Genomic DNA, 19,594 nt, shown 5'->3' on the forward strand with positions numbered 1-19,594 from the left:
TTGTAAATACATGCCTTTCAACAGACTTGTTATTTCCAAACCTGCTCAGTGTCTGTTTCCTCCATTGGTTAGATCTCGTATGCCATAAGTAGACAGGAGGTTGTACCCCACTGATTCGCTTCGGTAGGACTAGCCGACGTCATTGATAGATAAAGGGGGGGCATCGAGAGCACGGTTCCCGTCTGAGTTAACTAAATCACCGGGAAGGTAATGCGAGATTTGAGTGTGGGGGTCCTACCAGATTTGGTCACTTCAGATGGCATCCGTGGTTGTTTAACATAGGCTTCAGGGTCAAAGGTCAGGAGGCGGGTTCAAGAGAGGTCATTTGTGACTTAGCTGACAAACCCGTAACAATATTATGCACATACCGATTATACACATTTACGTGACATATTATACGTATTACATACACACATATTGACATGTAATTATACACATACAACATGTGATTAGACACATCACATCCACTAAAGGAGATTGATACTTTTGAGATCTGGTTGGTCTATGTTCCATCTCCTGAAGCCTACCCATGTGTGGAGATAACAGCCAACAACAGCAACTAGCACGCACGCATGGGAGGCTGGCATGTGACATGTGTGAGAGGTCGGGATATATATATATATATATATATATATATATATATATATATATATATATATATATATATATATATATATATATATATATATATATATATATATATATATATATATATATATATATGTATGTACCTGCAGAATATGAACAGACTTGGAAATGACAAAAACAAATTCTGTCGAAGGGAGCACTTGCTCGTGGAAAGAAAGATATTGATAACAACAGAGGAGGAGAGATCATGAAGCAATTTACTGAACGAGATAAAGGAAGATCCATACCAAGTGCATTTAAGAGTCCCAAATGTGTGAAAGTTGAAGATGTACAATTTTTGAATAAGAATCCTTCTTTGGAATAAATCACAAAAGGGCATAATTATGCCGCACTTTGCCTGTACATAGCTCTCAGGATACTCAGGATAGTGAGAGGTTGGAGGGAGGAGTGGGCATGCCATCGAGGTAGTAACGAGTGAGAGGATTTTAAAAGAACAACATCCTCCCCCACCTCCATTGCTCTCAGGATGCTGTAACATTCACTCTACTCATGAATAGCTTGCAAAAAACACGAAGGGCCATGAAACAAATGACAGGTCATGAGAGTCCCAGGCCTCAAGCTGCCCGGCACTCCAGCTCCTTTTGCGTGCCAGCAATGCGTGCCCGGCCATCTGCTGTGCCCGTATGTCCTTTGCCGGACACGTGTGGGTTCCTCCTTCAATCCTTACTTTCTTCCCCATCTCCGCAATGGCATTGTCAAAATACCACGGTACCCTGATATCCACTATTAAATCAGCTCTTGGCCTCCATAGCCATCATGACAAGGCAACACTGCTCAGCTCGCACGTCAAGACGCACCTCTTCATTTGCAATCATTGTCTAATGGTGAGATAAACCATGGCAATGCTCCCAATGATTTTGCAATGTGATCAGCAAACATCCCGGTATGCATTGCTGCACGCCTGTATAAGCACTCCAGTGACTCGAGAGCCAGCTGTCGCCTTTCGGATCAAACCGCCTACATTCCTTCCCTTCCCACCACATTTCTCGAGTGGATCTCTCATTCCAGCACTCACTCCCACCCCAACCCTCAACAACAAATGGCCTGTTTTGCCCTCGATCCTCCCTCCTGCATTTAGCTTCTTGTAACACGGCGTAGGCCGCCTTCCTGATCTGGACACTGTAATTACACAGGCTGCCTTGTTAAAAAGCCCAAATGTATGACTTCTCCCAAAAATGGCCTGCGGACGGTGCCTCCAACACAACTAATTACCTCCGTCACCGAAGGTGAAGGAGGTTATGTTTTCACCTCTCTCTGTTGAGTTTCTTGTTTGTGTACAGGATATCTCAAAAAGTTGCGGACGGATCTGGATGAAATTTTTTGTGGGAAGGTTGCGTGTGTGATAAGGACGAAATGATTATATTCTGGTGAAGATATGGATCAGGATCCGACTACTAGAATTTTTTACATGATTCTTCACCATTGAGAGATAGGGTTAAACTAATATATAGCACGATATCTCAAAAAGTTGTGAACGGATTCAGATGAAACTTGGAGATTTATTTTATATTTAAAGTGACTTCACGATTGAGAGAAAGGGCCAAAAACGACATGGAGCATGATATTTCAAAAATGTGTTTGGCCCGATACGTTCTTGTGGATCAGGCTTTACGTGACAGAGGTATGCACTCTACTAAGTGCCCTTCTCGTATTTATTGATATTGATTTGTAACTCGAGTAAAGAGACCGATTTGTAACTTTGTAACTTGAGTAAAGAGTGAGAGTATATTTAACTTTTTCATTCCATCTAGCTTGGATATGTGACATGATAACGCACGCACACACACACACACACACACACACACACACACACACACACACACACACACACACACACACACACACACACACACACACACACACACACACACACACACACACACACACACACACACACACACACACACACACACACACACACACACACACACACGAGGTGTACCTTGCCAAAGCTTTCATTTACAATAACTCTGCAATATCTTACACAAAGAAATGTCAGTGTGTGTCAGTGTGTCTCCTCCATAACTCCAAAACCATAAAACCTATCAGCCTGAAACTTTGCATGCATACGAAGGGAACTCCAAGGAAGTGCAGGAGTGAAAATTTGATGTTTGGGTTAAATAAAACACCCTTTTGAAGATAAATAACTGCCTTATTTAAGTATATCCTTTGTCAGGCACTTCCTCGGTCACAACTCCCAATGGTGTCTTAAGGTGCATGATAGGTAAGCTTGCTCGGGTCTGAAGCTGCCATGTTTTTTGGCCTCCTCAAAAATGCCTCGACTTGGAACAGGCTGCAATGATTTATTCACAATAAAGCTATTTTTTTTTCACTTTCCTCACTCATATTATCGAATGCCTCATCATCGAATATGCCATCAAGGCATATCCTATGCCATCAGCAAGGCATTTCCTGGGGAACCTCGCTGAGATCGGAAACCACCATATTCTTTGGCCTGCTCAACCATGCATTGGCTTGGAACAGGCCAAAATGATTTGTTTCTGATAAAGTTTTTTTATTCACTTTCCTCACTCATATAATTATCGATATATAACTATAAATAGCTGAATACATCGCTTTTGTAAGGACTGTAGTTTACAAATTAGGAGCTTTGAGCGATTTCATGCATTATATGATACGATTTTGCACGATCTACTCTCACGGACTAATTCAAGTATATCATCGAAATATTATTTCGGTTTTGAGTATCGGATATCGTCCGGACTTAGTAAGTGTCAAAATCTGGTGTGAAATCTGATAATTTAAATAAATAACGAGTCTGAAAACGATTTTTTTTTTTAAGCAAGATTTTTTTTAAAATTTATTTATTTTAAGCAAGCAAGTCCATGTTCCCTCGTCCTCCATATATACACAAGAAAATGTGAAATTTCCAAAGCATTAAACTTATCTTTTTCTACTGTTTGGAGAATTATACTGAGTGAACAATTTTTCTTTGTGAACTTGACAAAATTAACCAGCTTCATTGAGCTGTATGATTTCATGTATTCACTGCTACACATCGCGACCCGTCCACAAGAGGGATTGCCCATCCATAGGGTCTGCCAGATCTGTGTCTACATTTTCGGAGGTTTAGTGAGGAGCTCGACCCTGAATCAAAGCGAATCTGGTGAAAAACAGACGTTTCAAAAAAAAAAGTGATGACGTTCGTGCGGACCCTGAACCAATGTACCATGTGACACGTGCACAAACGAGGAGGCAAAATGTTGGATTTTCTGCAATGTTTATTTCACGGATGATTGAATTTTGCGATGTCTCTCAGGTTGTTTTACATTGAGCTGCATCTCTTTTGTGGATAAAGTCAATATTTGAAGGAATTCATTTAATTTCATTAAATGCTGCGTGCGTGGTGAAGACCGGCTTTGAAGTTAAAGGGATCCTGCATGGTACGCAGCGACAGCCTGGCCAACTGTTCCTTATCAACCATTGAATTGGTGTGCTTGCATGAGTGCTTAAGCCACTTGCCCGATCACCCATTGTCGATAGCGGTACCGCACTATGTCATTCTAAGCAAGTGGTTCATGTTCCATTACCCTGAGGGAGTGGTTCATGCTCCATTACCCTGAGGGAGTGGTTCAAGCTCCATTACCCTGAGGGAGTGGTTCAGGCTCCATTACCCTGAGGGAGTGGTTCATGCTCCATCACCCTGAGCAAGTGGTTCAGGCTCTGTCACCCTGAGTGAGTGGTTCAGGCTCTGTCACCCTGAGGGAGTGGTTCATGCTCCATTACCCTGAGGGAGTGGTTCATGCTCCATTACCCTGAGGGAGTGGTTCATGCTCCATTACCCTGAGCAAGTGGTTCAGGATCTGTCACCCTAAGTGAGTGGTTCAGGCTCTGTCACCCTGAGTGAGTGGTTCATGCTCCGTTACCCTGAAGGAGTAGTTCATGCTCCGTCACCCTGAGCGAGTGGTTCATGCTCTATCACCCTGAAGGAGTAGTTCATGCTGTCACCCTGAGCGAGTGGTTCATGCTCCGTCACCCTGAAGGAGTAGTTCATGCTCCGTCACCCTGAGCGAGTGGTTCATGCTCCGTCACCCTGAAGGAGTAGTTCATGCTCCGTCACCCTGAAGGAGTAGTTCATGCTCCGTCACCCTGAGCAAGTGGTTTATGCTCCGTCACCCTTAAAGAGTGGTTCGTGCTCTGTCACCCTGAGTGAGTGGTTCATGCTCCGTTTCCCTTAAGGAGTGGTTCTTGCTCCGTCACCCTAAGCAAGTGGTTCATGCTCAGTCACCCTTAAGGAGTGGTTCTTGCTCCATCACCCTAAGCAAGTGGTTCATGCTCTGTCACCCTTAGCGAGTTGTTGTGAAATAACACCCGATTTCGTGCAGTGTTAACGTATTTTGTAAATTACCGAGCCAAATTTTTTCCACCCATCACAGGCAGCTGTTTATAAAGATTAATGTTTGTGAACATATCCCTGAAATGTCTACATAAATGCAACGTTGTTTTTCGGTGAAAGCTACTAAAGGTTTTTGGGTTATATACAGAACGTAGTGTGGTAATCACACTGACTCCAACTTGCCGATTCACACAAAATTGCCGATATCGGCCAAGCGTGTGTGTGTGTGTGTGTGTGTGTGTGTGTGTGTGTGTGTGTGTGTGTGTGTGTGTGTGTGTGTGTGTGTGTGTGTGTTATTCATAAAGCATAACGTATTCTATCTGCTAACTTCCCTACCCCCACCTATCTCTATCTCTATCTCTATCTCTATCTCTATCTCTATCTCTATCTCTACTTCCTCCAACCTCCCCACCACACCTTTCTCTTTCTCATCTCCCCTCTCTGTCTGTCTCTGTCTCTGGACATATCTGGACAGTGGCTATGTCTGGATGGTGTTTGCCTCTGGGCATGTCCTGTCAGGGTTTGTCTCCGGATGTGTCCGAGCGGTGTTTTTCTCCAGACGCATCCAGGTGGTGTTCATCTCCGGACACATCCGAGCAGTGTTTCTCGCCAGGCGGCAGTTTGTGTTTCGATGTGTCCGAGCAGTGTTTGTGTCTGGACGGCTTGGCTCCAGATAATCCGGCAGGTTTTGTCTCCGGACGGGCCCGGGTGATGTTTGTTTTCAGGCCGTGTTTATAGTAGTGACCGGTAGAAAAATGGATTTCAGGCATCATTTTGTTTCCATCTTCACTGTTATTCTGTGCAGAATCATTTTGATGAAACCGTTTGAATCGTAATCAATGCTCCACCGCACGTCTGTCTTACCTTCCTCTCACCTCACACTGTCTTCCCTTCACCCACCCCTCCTTGATCCCCCACCCCTCCTCGCTTCCCCTCCTTTATCTCTCATTTGTCCTCCACCTTTTCACTCTCCCCGCTCTCTCTACCCCACCCCTCTTTAGTATTCCCATTAGCGAAGCAATAGGTGGTATTTGCTCGTCGAGAATAAAAGTAGCTGAAAACTGTTTCAATCTCTTATTTACCTTTTTTTCCACGTCTCCCTTTAAATCCAGGGTGACAGACAGCTCGGTTCATAGTTGACTCACCAATGAGCTGCTTTTTGTGTTCAATCCCAGGTGGATCAGACTAAACTAAACAATGCTCTTGCCAGCATGGGTTGCTGAATTGAGGAGCATAGAATCGTGTGGTTGAGGGCAAAGGCAGCTGTCCTTTTTACATTTTGTTTGTGGTCCTTCAAATCACCCAAAAGCAGGCTATCATGTCTGCTGAAATCCTTGAGCAAATATCCTCCGTGGGCTCGCTTTCTACCTACGACAAGTTGCAGTAGCAAAATTGGGCTATTACTCAGGTGTGCTGAGCCAATCGGCCTCCTCTTGAGGGGATTCATTTTGTTTCGCCAAATGTTTTCACATTCAAACCAATGTGAACAATTCCGACAATCCTTTGACACTAAACGTTCTTGATTAATTGTGTAGAAACAAAAGGCAGCTAAGGTAACAACAGCTGTGCCGAAGCCACATGTCACACATCATTCCTAAAGAGATGGCACCCTGACCGCTCACCTGTTCTCCGTGGAAAAAGGGGCAACTTCAGCGTCATTGAACAGCCAGCGGAATTCAAGCGGCCAGCTGCCCTCAGCGAGACATGTCAGCACGAGTCGGTTGCCTTCAAGGTGAAGCTGCGAATGCGGTGGTTCACGCTTGAAGAAAGGAGGAACAGCATCTGTGAAGACACATGCAGACAACTCTAATATCTAACGGATTCACATGATCACTGGGAGTGAAGAAGGTCTTCAATGCTTTGGATAAGAAAAACAAACAATGAATGAAGGAGAGGACACTTGATGGAAATTATAGTGGAAGAATATTAAAAAAACAACACGATTTCTTTCTATTTCTTTCATCTTTCTTTGTATTCCGCATCATCGCAAACTTTTCCTCATTCAAAAAATTCTCGCAGACATTTGTACCAAAGAAAAGTTTGATCTTTTGATCACAACTCTAGATCAGCTGTCTCACAGTCTCATAAATATTTTCCTCTCCCCAGGTTCTTCATCTCACCTTGAACAAATATTATTTCAATTCCTCCTTTCTTTCGATGATGATTTCGCAATGAGTCTTTGAAAAGCTCAACCACAAACTAAACCTCAAACCAGCATGAATATAAAAAATAACAAAATATTTATTAGCCTCAGTGCAAACATATATCAGGAAAAGTTTGCGCGTGCGCACACACACACACGCGTGCACACACACACACACACACACACACACACACACACACACACACACACACACACACACACACACACACACACACACACACACACACACACACAAAGGCGGATACTTTGAGAACTGGGAGGACTCTGTTCCGCCTTCTGAAACCTGCATATGGAGTTAACAATCAATGACACACACAAACACACACACACAACCGAGTTAGGATTTACTACCAGTCAGCTCAATGCCATGGCGGTGAAAAGCGAGGTGATATAAGAGAGATATAGGAATTGTTTTTCAAAAAAAAATACTCAAATGAAAATCCATTTACATGAAAGACATCCATGTGAGATCTCACATTAGACGTGTAAAGGCTTCTGAAAAATAAATTGGAACAAGCATCGATGCAGCTACGGTCGGATAGAGTGAAGGGGTGGTATTTGAATCAAAGAGACAGAACTACAATGGAAGCAGCTATTTAATTAGATGGCCCAAAACACAATTTTTTGTTCTCCGTTTCAACCTTTGGCCTGACCCATTCACTATAATTGAGTAACCAGATACTCAGAAAGCAATTACCGCAAAATTATACTCAAATTGCATGTTTGAAAGAGATGAGAATAGCTGTTACAGCAATCATGTCCCACCAATACGTTCTTGTGTACGTAAAATTGTTTTAAAACAAAATCTCTATAAAATTCCCCATTTTATCATTCTTTCTTTTAAATTGCGCGATTATTTTTTGAACAAAAAAGTGAATCCGAGCGAACGAGTGTGTGTGTGTGTGGGCGTAAGTGTGAGAGTGAGAGTGAGTGTGTTCACACATCTTTAGGATAACAATCAATGTGATGCAGACATTTTGCAATTGAAGTTTTTATTCCTCGACATTTCCATAGAAAATATTTAATAAATGTGTATCTGGGTTGGCTCAGCCGGTTGAGTTTTTGGATTGCAATTCAGTGAACGTGCGTTCAAATTCCCAAGCCTGGTGAGAAAGCATGAATGGTATACCAGTGAGTGTATTTCATCGCTCACAAAGCTGCATTAGAAGCACAATCGACTTCACGGGATAGTGCTCGGGCGTGCTATGGGGAACATAACTGATGATTAATTAATATTTAAATCCACTCTGCAGTGTTTCTGTTTTTTGCCCCGTGCACAAGAAGTGAAAAGTGGGGTTAAGCAATTGGTTCACTTCTGTCTGTTTGTCTGTCCCTCTGTCTACAAATGTCAGTTTGTGATCGAGGAACAACTTGATTTCAATTGAATGTTGTATTAAGAATACGAATCAGAACATTAATCTGCTGTTTTACAGTACGTACTTTGGCTTGGAATTTGTCCTTATTGTGCATGTACAGAGAGGAGTGAGATAATTTTTATTCTCTGGCTCCCTGCCTGACGGTCACAAAAACCTTACCATTCAGCAGTACTTGGACAAAATGTTACAGCATTCTACGTCATCGCGACCAATCAAATGCTATGTAATCTGCATTTCACGTCATCACGACCAATCAAATATACCCTGCCCCATGTCCTTGTTTCTCAAAACTGCGTGAGATAAGGTATTCCATGAACCCTCTCGTTACCACCGCCAACAAAGATGGATGGAGGTTATGTTTTCATCCCTGTTTGTCTGTCTGTCTGTCTGTCTGTGAGCAGGATATCTTTTAGTTTTTTTTTTTATGTGATTCTTCATGATTGAGAGATGAGGCCAAAAATGATATTATAACATGATATTTAAAAAAATTGTGGACGGACTATGAGAAAACTTGGTGGATAGGTTGGGTCGGTGATAACAACAAGCCGATTAGATTTTGGTTCAGGTCCAGATCCAGATCCAGATCCAGATCTGGCCCATCAGTGGGATACAAAATGTAAACTGTTCAGCCTGGTCGAGGTAAGATATGTGCTCTACCGAGTGCTGCTTTCGTTACCCTCACCTAAGGAGAGGGTATTGATTGCATTTGGGTCCATTTGTCTGTTTGTTTGTCCACACAAAACTTTGGTGTTTTTTTCCACAACCGCTTGTCAGATAGCGACAAAATTTTCACCAAAGAAACGACTGCTCATGTGTTATGTTCAAATGATGATCATGACGTTATCGGTCACGTGTTGTGGCAGCCATGTTGGAAAAACGGAAAAACGTTGGACCTCTGTACCTCTGAAACCACACCAAAGAAAAAAGTGAAACTTGGTATTGGCAAGAACTCCTCATGGGGAATAAGTGTGATTTTTCATGACATCATAAGTGCCTTCGTTATGACGTCATAATTGCATATATAGAATGCTACATCTGACCAGTTTGAAAATTTTTGAGGGCCATCTCGGGCTAAAATGGTCCACAGCAAAAAACAAGCTCAAATGAGCTAAGATCCTCGTCCTCTTAATGATGACGTCATAAAAAGGAATATTACGTCATTGTGATGAATCAGGTTTGCGATAAATTATCTGTGCTAATGCCCGGCTTGATTCCCGCAAACAAATTTCAAACAGCTTGCCTAGTTTCGGAGATAATGGTATAGGCGATTTCCATTAGCGGCGATATTATGATGTCAACTTTTTTCTCGGAAGAATTTCCAAAATCGGAGATGGTTTCTGCCTGCGCGAGGGCTTTCTGCATATACGTAGCAAGTTTCACAAAGATCCGATGAAAACTCTGAGTTGTGAAACAAAAAATGTCAAAAAATAGGAATGACGTCATAAAAATTGATATGACGTCGTAGTGATGAATCATATGTGCGGTAATTCATCTCTGCTAATGCCCTGTTCGATTCCTGCAAACAGAATTCAAAAAACTTGCCTAGTTTCGGAGATAATTTTTTAGGCGATTTCCATTAGCGGAGATATTTTGACATCATAACTTTTTTTCTAGTAGGAATTTTCAAAATCGGAGATGGTTACTGTCTGCGCAGGGTATTTTTACATATATATATATATATATATATATATATATATATATATATATATATATATATATATATATATATATATATTCCAAGTTTCAGGAAGTTTCTATGAAAACTGTAGGCTGTGAAACAAAAAAGTTCACAAGAAGATGAAGAACAACAACGCGAGTAAGAGTGAGAGATCCTCCACGAGTATCTAAAAACTTATGATGCCATCAGTCACAAGGTTTGGCAGCCATATTGTTCAAAAAAGAAAAAAAAACCTTCAAAAATCATCTCTGAAGTGGCAAAACAGATTGAAGCAAAACTTTACATGTACGACCACCGATCCATGAGGAACCAAAGGTTCACACACGTGACATCATAGGTCACATGGTTTGGCAGCCATGTTGGATTTACCCGAAAACTCATAAAAAATCTTCTTCTCCTGAACGGCTGGACAGATCGAGGGGGAACTTCACACAAATGTTCCCCAAGCCTTGGGTGCACAAGTTTGTTCAGGAATAATTGATAGGGCACATGGTCTGGCAGCCATATTGAATTGAGAAAAAAAATCGTAAAAATGTTCTCTTTTGAATCGCTTAATCAATCGATGTGAAACTTCACAATTATGATGTAGTAATGATGGGAAATATATGTTTCCCACAGGGTTGTCAACCCATGTGGTTTATTCTTCCATGCTCTGTCCTCTAAGGGCTGATTGTCAAATGATGAAGCAGCACATACCATCATTAACATATTTAGTCAGACTCAACAAGGTCAAAATCAAAGCACTTACCTCGAAGACACCTAAACCACAATGCCAACTTCTTGTTTGCTTTTATGAAATTTGCTAATTACAGAAGTGTCTTGTCCAGTTTTAACTGACTCTAACAACACATTCCATTGACGAAAACAATTTATTTATTATTAAATATAATTATCATTGGGCAATAAAGGCAAAATATTATCAGAAAAATTTTGTGCATAGTCTTAAGTGCAAAGATCTTGGGGTATTAGGAAAATGGTGGTGTCTCGTAGAGCCTGATCAGTGAATTTTAACAACACCTCGGGAGTCTGAGATGACAGGTTGCCTGTGTAAATCAAAACAGCTCCAGAGCATACATGAGCCCAGAGGCAGGTAACCTAATGCTCATTAACTTAGGCTTTCAGGAAATAATGCACATCATCTTATCCCACGTGTGTCATCGTACACAGGCATGCTCTACGTTAGGTGAAATTAGGCCACATCAGCATTCATGATTTGTATGCTATTTAGCCAATTTAGAAGTACACCGGAAATGCAAGCGCTTCAATGTGCCAAAAGGTGTTGTGATCGAGCACTTGGCATGGAATCACCAATATTCCCACTCAATTGAAGGACTAAGTGCTCTATCTGTCAAAACCCACAATTATGTTATTATCCTCTGAATTGCTAAAAGGATTTGTTGGAAAACTTCAGAAATTGATGGCAGACTTCAGAATATTCGCTTTCATCGTCCCCTTTTATCGAGATGGTATACTGTGGCAACGTTACATTTACAGAAGATGTCCTTTTGAATTTCTGAAGGAGCTTGATGTGACATGCTTGGCTCTTTGACTCAAATGATGAATGAAAAGCACATATTTTGGAACTTTTGGAATCAAAATCAAGTTAACACTCGGAGAGAAAAAAAGGAGGAATAATTTTTTTTAAAAGATGTAGAAAACAGAAAAAAAAAAATGGATTATTAATGGCTGACTTGCATCTCCACCTGCGATGGAATAAAAATTTTAATTCCATGAAATATATTGCACAGATGATGATTGATGAAATTAATTGTGTTAAACAGTCTTCGTTTAACAACCAAGCTGCCCTTTTTGCAGATTGAATAATGCATATACTCGGATAATACTACCCCACAATGACTTTATTCAACGGCACCAATTATTCCCACCTACTTGGGCGGTAGGCCAGGGAAGGTCTTGCTTAAAACGGTTGGCCAGGCCTGACGCTTGACTGAAGGTGGCTGTTCTGGGAATTGGTAAATTGTTTTGGGTAGCGATGACAAGACAACTCATCTAATTTTCGCAAAATAAATACTGGGACCTAACTTCCACTAACTTGGGCCCAACTGAATGTCAGCTGGTGGAATCCCTGGTGTATTTCACATATAAGCGATGGTACACTGTGATGCAATATCCTCCTTCCAAAACACTGACCCAACAGGTTTAAGTACGGTGAGGAGTCGGACCCAGACTACGCAGCTCAAAGGCAAGTGCACTACATCCTCACCGTCCTGTCAAAACATTACCTATTCATGTCTAGTATTTAGTGTTACAAAGATACACAAGGATACACCAGTAATTTGGATGGAAAAAGAGGCCATTCTACGCATCAAGTCTGCACTACATCTGCACCACATGAATCCAATCCAACAGTTTTAGAAACTTAAATTCACTGGGGGAAGGGAGCGTGGGAAGTGGAGGAGTGGGGATAACAACAGTGGGGGACAAACACAGATATACATGGTTGTATGATAAGCAATGAACAACACAGAAAGCACATTCAACCTTTGATGAGACACTCTCACAAGTATCACAATCACGACAGGTAATCCAATCACCAATCCCCACATCAGCTATCCACAATTCCTGTGAATATTTACGTACCGCACTGTCTCCAATGCTTCATGGTATCAACATAATTTAAATTTAAAGCCTACATATTGTTTTCTGCCGCTACTCACATTCCAGGGAGACCATTCCATGCATTTACTACTCCGAGTGAAAGACCCAATTCCGTTACTCCAGTCTTAGGCTGACAGGATGGCGTAAAGGTAAGCACACTCGCTTCTGTGCTGTTTGTCAATGTTGGAATTTGGCCATGGTGCATGCAATAGTCAGGATGTGAATTCCGACCCAGCTATAAAATGTCATCCTGATGTTTCACAGGCAGGGTGATTCATCAATGTGTGTGCAGTCCTTCGGAAGAACATTAAACAGATGTCCTGTCTGCCAGAATTTGATGGTGGATGTTAAAGATCCCATGGTCTCCTTCGTGAAGAGTAGGCGAGCTGTAGTATAGGCGAGTAGGCGAGCCTGCACCATAGCCTAATTGCAAATTTCTGCTCTAACCAGGAGAGGGCATTGCATCAGCGGCACAGCCACACCCTCAGCCAATGATGCTACCCCTTGAGTTGTATAGAAAACAAAAGAAAAGAAAAACATACAAAAGAAGAAGACTACAATCCTAACTTTTTCTTCTTTACACAGAAACTGTGACCTCTGGTGCTGTCACTGTCTTCTGAAAAAAAATCTTCTGCACTTATTTTGTCCATACCCTTCATCATCTTGAACATCTCTATCAGATCCACTTGTAATCGCTTTCCTTCTAATGTATAACGTCCCATCTCGTTCAGCTGCACCTCATATTTTAGTCTGGGTAGCCAAGGAATCAATATAATCCTCGATGCTGAAATTTGTCTGTGTCAGCTATATCTACCTGGTGATTCTCAGAGGCTGCTCTGCAACGGCGAGTCTGGCATTTCATTCAGGCAGATTGGCAGTGACTGTGAGCAGCCATCTCACTTCAGGTCTGGTCTCCGATATCTACTGCCTCTGATATTAGTTAACTCGTCTTGGCAATTCTTCCACATAAAACTGCTCTCACTGATCTCAAAATCCATCCCATCTCATTTTTAGCAGTTATTCTACCCTTCCACCCAACTGTGATACAATGAATCCTGTGGTGAAGCAGTTGCTCTGAAACAACTTACCTTCTCTTTCTGGAAAGCAAACCTGACCAAAGGCAATCTCAGACCATTCCAAAAGGTCTGCAACAAGTGTGTCCACTCTCAGGAGATCCAGAAAACAACAACTGTCCAACCTCAAGATTGAACTTTCAAACTTGTCTCCCTCCTTTGAAACCTGGTTGTGCCGTGTTTAGTTTGTCTCTGCATGCTGTGTGCTCCCCTTTCCCTCTCTTCAAATGGCACCAGAGCTGAGTCCACTTGTGAGAAGACCGAATGCCTCAATTCTGTGTTTGCTTCCAAATCTTGCAACCCCTCCCACCCGCTCACCCCCCACCCACTCACCTCCCCCCCCCATCTCTCTTCTCTCGACTCTTTTCTCTCTATCTCATCTCTCTCCTCCATCTTTTCCTCCATCTTTTCCTCCATATATATATATATATATATATATATATATATATATATATATATATATATATATATATATATATATATCTCTCTCTCTCTCTCTCTCTCTCTCTCTCTCTCTCTCTCTCTCTCTCTCTCTCTCTCTCTCTCTCTCTCTCTCTCTCTCTCTCTCTCTCTCTCTCTCTCTCTCTCTCTCTCTCTCTCTCTCTCTCTCTCTCTCTCTCTCTCTCTCTCTCTCTCTCTCTCTCTCTCTCTCTCTCTCCCCATCCTAACCAGTCACACCCAACTGCTCCTGAATTATGTGTCTTTTGCAACTGAGAAGATGGAGAAGTTTCTGGCAACCCTTAAAGGATTCTGCAACTGGGCCGGACTGCATCAGCTCACGTGTCCTGAAATCCTGCTCTGCTGCTCTTGCACATCTTCTCTCTGCCCTTTTCACCATGTCATTTGCCCGAGGTAATCTTTCATCTGAATGAAAATCTCCTAAACTTAACAGAAATCCCCTGAACTGCAGACATATCAGTTGACTTCCAGTCATCAGCAAGGTCATGGAATCTATCATTACAGTTTGATATGAAATCCTTCCTTTTTGCCAATGACCCCATCTCAGACCCCCAATTTGGATTCAGACTCGGTCATTTCACCTTGGACATGCTGCTTATGCTCACCCAATGATGGATGGAGGCCGTCAATGTCAGACATGAGATCAGGGCCTTCTCTCTGGACATATTTTGCACTTTTCATGTAGTCTGGAATCCTGCCTGGCTCTCCAAACTCTCTGCCAATGGCATCCAAGGCCAACTCCACTCTTGGGTTCCTGCCTTCCTCCACTGTCATAGCCAACATGTGTTTCTCAATGGAATCCTTTCATCTCCTCTCCCTGTTAAGACTGAAGTGCACCGAGGCAGTATCCTTGCCCCAGTCCTATTCATGATCTTCATCAATGATCTTTCTGACTCTGGAAAATCCCTTTTATCGATTTGCTGATGACTCCACACTCTACTGTGACATCCCTAATCCTTTAGATAGGTAAGTAACAGTCTCATCTCTCTCTTCAGACATTGACAAAATCACTCTCTCTCTCCCAAAGGACCATCTGGCAAATCCTCTCATCTACTTTTTCTTTCTTTTCTTTTTAACAATTCTTTTGAAGAAGTTCAGTCATTCAAACTCCTGGGTCTCACAATCAGCCATGATCTTTTTTGGGCAAACCACAATGGCCTCCAAAGCCAGTTGCCGACTGGACATCCTCTGTCCTAAAAAGTCCTTTCTGGGCACAGCTGAACTTAAATCCACTTACAAGGCCTTCATCCTCAGCTTGATGGAGTTCTGATTTTTCCTCTGGTCTACCTCACCTGCCTCACACCTTACTCAGATTGACGCTGTGGAAACCAAGCCCTTCAAGATAATTGGATTCTCCAATGTTGAAGCTGAGTCTATGGGCCTATTGCTTTCCCATCTCGACAGGTCAGTGGTCTCTCTGTCTTCTCCCACCTCCTTTGTGGTAGTGCGCCCTCTGCTCTTTATGTGCTTTGTTCACCCCAGCTTTCTGTAGGGCACACATGGTCCAACATCAACTCCTTTCTGGTGCCAAAATTCCAGAATCACTGCCCATCTCCACTCCTTCGTTCCTTTTATTTTTTTACCCTCGCTGAAGGAGAGGGTATTGCATTTTTGTCTGTTTGTCTGTTTGTTTGTTTGTTTGTTTGTTTGTTTGTTTGTCCGCACAGAACTTTAATGTTTTTCTCCGCAACCACTTGTTAGATTGAGACGAAATTTACACCATAGGCGTGACTACTCATGTAAAATGTTTTAATGATAATTTTGATGTGATAGGTCATGTGATGTGGCAGCAATGTTGGAAAAACTTTGGAACACTGTATCTCTTAATGTGCACCAAGGAAAAAAATTGCAACTACTCCTCATGGGGAATGAAGCCTGGTGTTGGCTTAGTGGTTAGGGTGGCGGCTTGGGATCCCAGAGTCCTGAGTTCAAGCCCCGTTGGCTGCTGAATTAACACCAGCGGGTTGACTCAGCCTGTCATCCATCTGAGGTCGGCGAAGTGAGTACCAGTGTACTGGTCCCGGTGTATGCCCCGGTTCGAATAGGTATACCATATCCCTGTGTGTCGTAAGAGGCGACCAGGGTTGGCGTCAGGAAGGGCATCCGGCCATAAAACATTGCCTCAAGAAAAAGCCTAACTCCTGCACAGCAGGGAAAAATGGCTGTAAAAACGGTCATTTTATTTTTTCCTCATGGGGAATAAGTGTGATTTTTTTACATCATAATGCCTTTGTTATGACATCATAATTACATATGTAGAACGACATCCAATCAGTATGAAAATTTTTGAGTGTCATCCAGAGCTAAATTGGCCAGCGAAAATAAAAATGATGACGTCATCGGTCACCTGATACGGCAGCCATATTGTTTTTTGGAGTTTTTGTTCATCCAAGAATAATCTTCTCTGAAATGGCTCAACAGATCGAGTCGAAACTTTACAAGTATGACCACCTATCAACAAACGTTCACACATATAATATCATCGGTCTCATGGTTTGACAGCCATGTTGGATTAACCCTAAAACTTATTAAAATCATCTTCTCCAGACGGCTGGACAAATCGAGGAGAAACTTAATAAATTTGTTTCCCAAGCCTTGTTTTATACAAGGGTATCCACAAATAATTGATGTCACATAGTTTGGCAGCCATATTGGATTGAGCAAAAATATTTTTAAAATTATTTCTCTTGAACTGCTTCATCATTCGACGTGAAGCTTCACAATTATGATGTCGTAGTGATTGGGAATATATGTTTTAAATTTCAACATGATTGGACACATGGTCGAGCAGCCAGAATTATTACATTTTTGGAATCTGGGTTATTTTTGATTTTGTTTTTTTTTGAAGAAGGCTCACTTGGCTGTGCCTGGATGGTTTTGATGGGCGAAGAGTAGCAGCTGAAATGTGAATCCTATCAAGGTTCCTCCTGATGACTCCATCTTTGCTTTTTGCTTGTTCTGGTTCCTTCTGATGACTCCAATGCAGGACTGTACCTATTTGGTCTTCCATGTGATTTGAATTAAATGTAATTTACTGCCATTCTAAATTCAATTGAATAATAATAAAAAACGTCATGGGTGAGGGTCAAGTGGACTTGTTTTGTGTGGTGTTTGTGTCGTTCTTCTCCTTCCTCTTCCCAATGGCTTGACTTCTGATCATCAATTTTGTTTCAGACCAGGTCACTCTACCCTGAATATGTTGCTTCTGCTCTCTCAAAAATGGACGGAGGTACTCAATGCCGGACATGAAATCAGAGCCGTATCCCTAGACATATCGCGTGCTTTTGACATGGTCTGGCACCCTGCCCTGCTCACCAAACTCTCTTCCAATAGTATCCAAGGCCATCTCCACTCATGTCTCGCAGACTTCTTCTCCTGTCGCAGCCAACATGTGGCCCGAAATGGAGTTCTCTCATCCACTCTTCCTGGCCAGGCTGGAGATCCTCAAGGCAGCATTCTTGGCCCTGTTCTTTTTCTGGTTTTCATCAATGATCTCTCCGACTCTCTGGAAAATCCTCTTTATCTCTTTGCTGATGACTCCACCCTCTGCCATACCATCTGCCATCCCTCAGACCGGGAAGCAGCAGCTTCTTCGCTCACTGCAGATCTGGATAAAATCACAAACTGGTCCAACACGTGGAACATGTCTTACAATCCGGACAAATCTAACACTCTCACTATGTCTCTCCGAAAGGACCATTTAGAACCCCCCCATCTACTTTCTCAACAATCCTCTGGAAGAAGTCCTTTCATTCAAGCTTCTGGGTCTCACTATCTGCCATGATCTTTCCTGGGAAAGCCACATTTCCAACCTGGCCTCCAAAGCCAGTCACCGACTGGGAATCTTCTGTCGTGCAAAGTCCTTCCTCGGCCCACCTGAGCTCCTGACCACTTACAAAGCTTTCGTCTGCAGCCTGATGCAGTACTGCTCTCCCCTCTGGGCTGGTGCTCCTGCTTCTCACCTTTCTCGGCTTCACGCAGTGGAAACTGAGGCATTTCGGATAATTGGTATCTCCCATGATGAGGCTGTCTTTGGGCCTCTCACTCTCTCACCGCAGGCATGTCGGTGGTCTTTCTGTCTTCTACCGTCTCCTCGCTGGTCTTGCCTCCCCTGCTCTTTCTGCGATTTGTCCCCACCATATTTCCGCAGGGCGCTCAAGGTCTGCCAACAATCCCCTTCTGGTAAAACTACCAAAACCACGAATCACTTCTCACCTTCACTCTTTCATTTCTCTTTTTCCCCGCCTTTGTAATAAACTCCCTCACTCTGTTCAATCCCATTCTTCCCTCCAGGCCTTCAAAATGGCTGTTCACCACCACCTCTCATCTTTTCTACCCACATCAATCCACCCAGAACCCACCTCCATGCAGTTCCCTGCTTTCCTTCCTGAAAGTCCCTGTCATGTCCATCTTGTATACCTTGTGTTCCCCACCCCATTGCTCTCCCTGCCACAGATCTCCTAATGTCTGTTCCTTATTGTTTTGTCCTTCCCACGCCCCTCTTGTCTCATGCTCCCCTTGCTGTCTGCTGTGTGTTCGCTCTCATATGAGCCTTGACAAGGTATACCAAAAAAAAATTGTCCCATCAAAGCGGGGTTGCATCAAAGTGGGAGATCTTGGTACCAGTCATCACTGCCAGCATTTATATAATGGCAGTTCTAGTTATTTCTCTAAATAATTATGTAACACACCAGTACACAAAGACCACCCAAAATACACCATACAAAACTACACAAAGACCACCCAAAATACACCATACAAAACTACACAAACACCACACAAAACAAGTCCTGGCAAGGTTCTGCAATCTCTGATTGCTCTTTTTCTTGTTCCCACCTGTGGAAGTAGCTTCAACACTCTCTTCAATCCCAGTCTTCCCTCTCGGTCTTGATTAAGAGCTGTTCACCACCATCTCAGCTCATCCCTCACCCAAAACCATTATCTTTTCTACCCCCATTACCCCCCACCAACCCCTTCCTCATCCTCAAACCCACCTCCTTCCACATTTCCAGTTTTTCCTTCCTGAGTGTTTGCTTCTGAATGAATCTTGTCCACTGCATGCAACCTGACCTTATCCCTCATTCATCCCATCACCCATTGATTGTCAAAGTCTCCCTCTGTCTTGGCCTTCAACTCTGCTGTTGGCGGTTACTCCCTTGCTCGACTGTTTCTTTTGTCCCGTTACATCCTGATCCGTTCAGTGTACTAGCTCGTAGCATT

At 42.7% G+C, this 19,594-nt stretch overlaps 1 protein-coding gene across 3 annotated transcripts in view; it reads right to left on the reverse strand.

The window, feature by feature from the left end:
* Window positions 1–19,594, reverse strand: part of LOC147022221 (protein sidekick-2-like) — a 676,300-nt gene that overhangs the window by 489,730 nt on the left and 166,976 nt on the right. For all 3 annotated transcript variants that reach the window (XM_085892916.1, XM_085892915.1, XM_085892914.1), the window contains exon 2: window positions 6,628–6,787. In XM_085892916.1, coding sequence (XP_085749042.1) covers window positions 6,628–6,664 — 37 coding nt within the window. In that variant the 5' untranslated portion in view covers window positions 6,665–6,787. The remainder of the gene's footprint in view (window positions 1–6,627; window positions 6,788–19,594) is intronic.

The sequence above is a fragment of the Eptatretus burgeri genome, chromosome 8, assembly GCF_056783735.1.
Source record: "Eptatretus burgeri isolate ZD-2024b chromosome 8, Ebu_testis_v1, whole genome shotgun sequence".
NCBI lineage: Eukaryota > Metazoa > Chordata > Myxini > Myxiniformes > Myxinidae > Eptatretus > Eptatretus burgeri.